This window comes from Microplitis demolitor, chromosome 3, assembly GCF_026212275.2.
Source record: "Microplitis demolitor isolate Queensland-Clemson2020A chromosome 3, iyMicDemo2.1a, whole genome shotgun sequence".
NCBI lineage: Eukaryota > Metazoa > Arthropoda > Insecta > Hymenoptera > Braconidae > Microplitis > Microplitis demolitor.
Window position 1 is genome coordinate 23,265,885 of NC_068547.1, and position 5,875 is coordinate 23,271,759.

Here is a 5,875-nt window from a genome sequence, read left to right on the forward strand (position 1 = left end):
ATAATAATAATTTTTTGTAAAATATATTTAATAGAGTAGTGAAATAAAAGCGAGTTTATATCTCACTGTATATCCATTTATTTTATCAAATAAATTTTCTTGGTAATTTTTTTCCCTCCTGCCAATTATCATATTAATGATTTAATTAATTAATATTTACGATTTATTAATGTAATAAATTCAAATAAGAAGACAATTAAAATGATTAGTTATTTTTTTATCAGCCAAACAATGGAAGTTAGTGAAGGGCAAAAAAAAATATTTTTTTTTACGGATTATCATTATTCAATAAGTATAACTATTAAATTGTTAATCGTAGTAATTATATAATGAATTTAATTAATACAAATTTTAAATATTAAAAAGGCTATGTAAGTTTCTTCGCTTTCTGATAAAGTGTATCCACGACTTTCCCCATACTGTGTATCGTGTCGAGAGCTATTTCGTAAGTTTTATCACGTGGCGCGTCTTCAAATACAATCAGGACACCTTCTCCTTGATCCAGTACTCCAAGTAATTTTTTATCCAGTATCATTTGAGACAATTTTTTTTCTACTTGAGCAATCGGCAAGGCTATACATGACGCTATATGAGCAACCTGCAAAAATAAATCATTTATTAGTCATACTGTTATATTTATTACCACATTAATAAATTACCTGAACACGAGAATAAGGTTCGACCAATCGGCAAAGATTCTGTTCAAGCATAGTGTCATAAAGTGAACCAAGATGTGCGCGGACAATGGGATCATCTTCCAACTCCTGACGGTACTCTTTGACGGCTTTTTGAAAATCGGCAAGAGAACGTTTGTGACTGGCCTCGGCCACAGCCTTCATAGCGTCTAGATCACGGCCAGCGTATTTGACCGCAAGCTTTCCTGACATTATTGACTGGACATCGTCAGGTGTACGGAGCATTATTTTAGACAGCAACATGTACTTGAGGGTCGTGAGTGCTTTAGGACTATCAACACTGTCGTACCTAAAAAAAAAATAAATAATGAAATGATAATTCTATTGATCATTTCAAATTCTCCGCCCATTTATTTAAATTTATTTACCCCTCAAACGCCTCATAGAAATAAGAATAGGCAGTCTTGAAATCTCGTTCATCGGCAGCATGTAAAATTCCAGATTGTAAATCTAGAGCAGCCTGCATTTTAGGCGGACAATAAATAGCATTCGCAGTTGTTCTTGCGCTGGTCAAAGCTGCTCTTGCTTTAGCTAAATTACTCAAAGCATGATAAGTCTTGCTTTCCAGCAACTGTACTTCGACTAACAATTGTTTGTCATCGAGTTTTTTAAGTTCCTTCAGCAAAGCCGAGCTGAGCTGCAGTGCCTCGGTGTACATTCCAGTGTCGAAATAAAGAGCTATCAATCTCGCTTCCAGCGACTGTCGAAGAAACGTTCTCTTTTCTGTTTTCGCCCATTCTATACACTCTTTGCAGAGTTGGACCTAAAAATAACCAAGTGCGTCAGCGATGACAACACAACACACCCTTCAAGAGGTTATGATCACCATCATTACTGCTGTGTCATTCAGTAATAATAATAATAAAATAAAATAAATAAAAATCCAGCTCACCTCGATTCCTATACCAGCCTCCAAGTCCAAGAAGAAGTCAACCAAAGACCTCACGAGTTTAGCAGCCTTGGCCTTGCTGATAAGACTGAGGAAAGGTCTCGTAGCTTTTATGAGGTCAGCGAGTTCCTTAGCCTTACCCTCTTTCTTGTAGAGCTCGCCCAGCTGAAGGATGCCCTGCTCTTTGATACGGATGCTCTCTTCATCGTCTTCTGTCAAACCAATGTCAGGATTTGATACTATTTCATTGAGTAGTGATATTCCCTCGCCACGGTTCGTAAGACAGGCGGCTTGAGCACGCTCAAACAACATTGCACCGGCCATTTCAACTTTTTCAGACCTAACGGATGTATATTTATAAATCGTAATTTTATTATCTGATTTTGCAAACTTGTTGCTGCTGTCAGTTTTGTTATTTATATTTATTTATTGTTAAATAATTATCACATAAATTTATTTAAATAAATCCACTCACTCAGTTGTTGTTATTTATAATTTAACTATCAGACTTTAAATGCTCACTTATAACTGCTTACTTTTTGTCGTTGGTAGTCGAAACGTCTGGCAAAACTCGTGTCATGCTGCTACGTGAGTCAAATCAATGTCTAGAAATTTTTAAATAACCCTTTGATGGTAAGAAAATCTTAAAAGATGAGTCAAGAGAATGTTCTGGAAAAGCGACCTCTGACTTGGAAATTCAAAATTTTTCCCAGGACCATTTTGTATTTTTATTATTGAAATTTAATTTTGAAAAATGGCTGCGCCATCCACTTCATTGTCGACTCGGAATAAAAAACATTTTCTTGGTGTACCAGCACCTTTGGGATACGTCGCTGGTGTTGGCAGAGGGTAAATTTATTTATTTATAATTGTATTGTTTTTTTTTAAATTCATTATTTACCGTTCATTTAAAAAATGACTAACGAAGTCTTGCGTTTAATTCTAACCTTGATTATGTTTTTGTTTTTAGAGCCACTGGATTCACAACACGGTCTGATATTGGACCTGCTCGTGATGCCAATGACGTTTCGTAAGTATATTTCATTATTTTATATTTATTTTTAATTATAATTTATTATTTTGTTGTGTTATCAGTGATGACCGACATGCCCCTCCAACGAAACGAGCTAAAAAGAAAGAAGAAGAGGAAGAAGATGAAGAAGATCTCAATGATTCAAATTATGATGAATTTTCAGGATATGGAGGATCACTTTTCAGTAAAGTAAATTCATTTTTTTAATTTTAGTCATTAATTTTGTAATGATACTCAAGTTAGTCAGCGTAATGGATGTTTATAATTGGAAATTAATTTTTAGGATCCGTATGATAAAGATGATGAGGAAGCGGATGCTATTTATGAAGCCATTGACAAGCGGATGGACGAAAAGCGCAAGGAGTATCGTGAGAAAAGATTAAGAGAAGAGTTGGAACGATATCGTCAGGAACGTCCTAAAATCCAGCAGCAGTTTTCGGACTTGAAGCGGGACTTGATAAATGTCTCGGAGGATGAGTGGAAAAATGTACCAGAAGTTGGAGATTCGAGGAATAGAAAGCAAAGGAATCCTCGGGCGGAAAAATTCACACCTCTACCTGACTCAGTGCTGGCGCGTAATTTGGGTGGTGAGTCTGCGATGAGTATTGACCCAGCTAGTGGTTTGGCTTCGATGATGCCGGGAGTAGCGACACCGGGAATGCTGACTCCCACGGGAGATTTGGATCTTTGTAAAATAGGTCTAGCGAGAAATAAACTGATGCACGTTAAATTGAGTCAAGTGTCAGACTCAGTAGAAGGACAAACTCATGTTGATCCCAAAGGATATTTGACTGATTTGAAAAGTATGATTCCTAGTTACGGTGGTGATATAAATGACATAAAAAAAGCTCGACTTCTTCTTAAATCAATTAGAGAAACAAATCCTAACCATCCACCTGCATGGATTGCTTCAGCACGTCTTGAAGAAGTAACTGGTAAAGTTCAAGCTGCTCGTAATTTAATAATGAAAGGTTGTGAAATGAATCCAACGTCTGAAGACTTGTGGCTAGAGGCAGCACGTCTTCAGCCACCGGACACTGCCAAGGCGGTTATTGCCCAATCAGTGAGACACATTCCTACGTCGGTGAGGATTTGGACAAAAGCTGCGGATCTTGAGACAGAGACAAAGGCAAAAAGAAAAGTTTACAGAAAGGCTTTGGAAAATATACCAAATTCTGTGAGACTCTGGAGGTCGGCGGTGGAACTTGAAGAACCAGAAGATGCTCGTATTTTACTTAGTCGTGCTGTTGAGTGTTGTCCGACTAACGTTGATCTCTGGCTGGCTTTGGCGCGTCTCGAGACCTACGAAAATGCTCGTAAAGTATTGAACAAAGCAAGAGAAAATATTCCAACTGACAGACAGATTTGGACGACTGCTGCTAAATTAGAGGAAGCTAATGGCCACATACAAATGGTAGACAAAATAATTCAGCGTGCTATCGAGTCACTGAAGGCCAATGGCGTTGAGATAAATCGTGATCACTGGTTCAAAGAAGCCATAGAAGCTGAAAAATCAGGAGCAATACATTGCTGTCAAGTGATTATCAAGTATGTTATTGATTGCAATGTCGAAGAGGAAGACAGGAAGCACACGTGGATGGAGGATGCTGAGATGTGTGCCGAGCAAGGCGCACTGGAGTGTGCACGAGCTGTCTACAGTCTCGCAATAAATCACTTCAAGTCAAAGAAATCTATATGGCTGAGAGCTGCGCACTTTGAGAGAAGCTTCGGGACTCGGGAGTCACTGGAAGAATTATTACAGCGTGCAGTTAAACATTGCCCGCAAAGTGAAATGCTGTGGCTGATGGGCGCTAAATCAAAATGGCTAGCCGGTGATGTAGCATCAGCAAGAGATCTCCTGTCTCTGGCTTTCCAAGCGAACTCAAACTCCGAGCAAATTTGGTTGGCTGCTGTTAAGCTTGAGTCTGAAAACGCCGAGTACGGGAGAGCAAGACACCTTCTTTCAAAAGCGCGCGTTCAATGTCCTACACGCAAGGTCGTGATGAAGAGCGCCAAGTTGGAGTGGTGTCTAAATAATTTACAGGAAGCGCTGAGGATTCTGAATGAAGGACTTCAAGATTTTGATGACTTCCCTAAGTTTTGGTTGATGAAAGGACAGATCGAAGAGCAAATGGGTGATCTAGACAAAGCTTTGGAAACTTATAATCTCGCTATAAAAAAATGTCCCCACTCAGTTCCACTATGGAGATTGTTGGCTGATCTTGAACGCCGTAAGAATCACATCACCAAGGCAAGATCTGTTTTGGAGAAGGCGCGATTAAAGAACCCTAAGAACCCCGAGTTGTGGCTGGAGGCTGTCAGGAATGAAATGAAACCCGGCGGTATCAGAGACATGGCCTACACCCTGATGGCCAAGGGCTTACAAGAATGTCCGAACGCCGGGCTACTCTGGGCAGAAGCGATCTTCATGGAGCCCCGAGCTCAGAGGAAGACCAAGGGCTACGATGCTTTGAAGAAATGTGAGCATGATCCCCACGTTGTTCTTGCAGTTGCACGGTACGTTTTGATTAAAATTAAAAATTACTACCGCTTTATTTAATTTAATTATTTTACTAATTATTTGTTTCTTATTACAGGCACATGTGGGCTCAGCACAAACTTAGCAAATGCCGCAGCTGGTTCAACAAGGCAGTGAAACTAGACTCTAAATTCGGTGACGTATGGGCATACTTTTACAAATTCGAAGTAACCCACGGTACTCCAGAACAGCAGGAAGAAGTCAAGAAGAGAGTCATCGCCGCGGAACCAACTCACGGCGAGCACTGGTGCAAAGTTTCAAAAGATATCAAAAACTGGTGTCTAAGTATTGAACAGATTCTGTTGATCGTCGCTAAAAATTTACCAATACCCATTTAATTAAATATATATATATATTTTTATTTTATAATAAATAACCGCAAAATGTAAATTATTCAAATTTAAAAATCTTGTAATTCATAATTTAAAAATAAGTTTATTTATATTTTTATTATTATTTCAAATTTCAACCAAACGAGTTGGGTTCGTTTTCATGAATCTAGTTCTCAGAATACACACAAGAGTTGTCATTGTCAAGGCGATTGAATGAGGGAATAGGGCGAGTGAGTTTGATTTTGATTTGATACTGCGCCAGTAGCAAAAAATGCAATTAGAGATGTTTGGTTGAAACTAAACGTATATTTAATAAGACAGTATATTTTAAGACAAACAATTTATGTAATTATTTATAAAATATAAATATGACATCCAGTTAGAAGT

The 5,875-nt window shown here is 38.3% G+C and overlaps 2 protein-coding genes across 3 annotated transcripts; one reads left to right on the forward strand and one right to left on the reverse strand.

Moving 5' to 3' along the window:
• Positions 1–62: 62 nt before the first annotated feature.
• On the reverse strand, positions 63–2,166 carry LOC103576492 (26S proteasome non-ATPase regulatory subunit 11). 2 transcript variants are annotated; one of them, XM_008556711.2, is made up of 5 exons: positions 2,060–2,166; positions 1,588–1,924; positions 1,064–1,458; positions 660–984; positions 63–598 (listed from the first exon to the last, which is right to left on the reverse strand). In XM_008556711.2, exons 2-5 carry the CDS (start codon positions 1,906–1,908, stop codon positions 368–370), a joined length of 1,272 nt encoding a protein of 423 aa, XP_008554933.1. In that variant the 5' UTR covers positions 1,909–1,924; positions 2,060–2,166; the 3' UTR covers positions 63–367. The 2 variants fall into 2 exon arrangements, with proteins under 2 accessions (XP_008554933.1, XP_008554932.2); XM_008556710.3 differs by having other exon boundaries at positions 2,121–2,138.
• Positions 2,167–2,289: 123 nt separating this feature from the next.
• Positions 2,290–5,866, forward strand: LOC103576489 (pre-mRNA-processing factor 6). Its single transcript, XM_008556708.2, has 5 exons — positions 2,290–2,433; positions 2,555–2,614; positions 2,680–2,806; positions 2,901–5,134; positions 5,215–5,866. The coding sequence occupies exons 1-5, from the start codon at positions 2,339–2,341 to the stop codon at positions 5,492–5,494; spliced, it is 2,796 nt and encodes a 931-aa protein (XP_008554930.1). The 5' UTR covers positions 2,290–2,338; the 3' UTR covers positions 5,495–5,866.
• Positions 5,867–5,875: the final 9 nt, after the last annotated feature.

Bases quoted from the DNA above. Each gene is read 5' to 3' on its own strand.
- LOC103576489 (XM_008556708.2), top strand. From the start codon at position 2,339: ATGGCTGCGCCATCCACTTCATTGTCGACTCGGAATAAAAAACATTTT. The intron at 2,615-2,679 runs GTAAGTATATTT...TTGTGTTATCAG, and splicing joins CGTGATGCCAATGACGTTTC to TGATGACCGACATGCCCCTC. The intron at 5,135-5,214 runs GTACGTTTTGAT...TTCTTATTACAG, and splicing joins GTTGTTCTTGCAGTTGCACG to GCACATGTGGGCTCAGCACA.
- LOC103576492 (XM_008556711.2), bottom strand. From the start codon at position 1,908: ATGGCCGGTGCAATGTTGTTTGAGCGTGCTCAAGCCGCCTGTCTTACG. The intron at 1,459-1,587 runs GTGAGCTGGATT...GGTTATTTTTAG, and splicing joins AGGCTGGTATAGGAATCGAG to GTCCAACTCTGCAAAGAGTG. The intron at 599-659 runs GTAATTTATTAA...TTATTTTTGCAG, and splicing joins AACCTTATTCTCGTGTTCAG to GTTGCTCATATAGCGTCATG.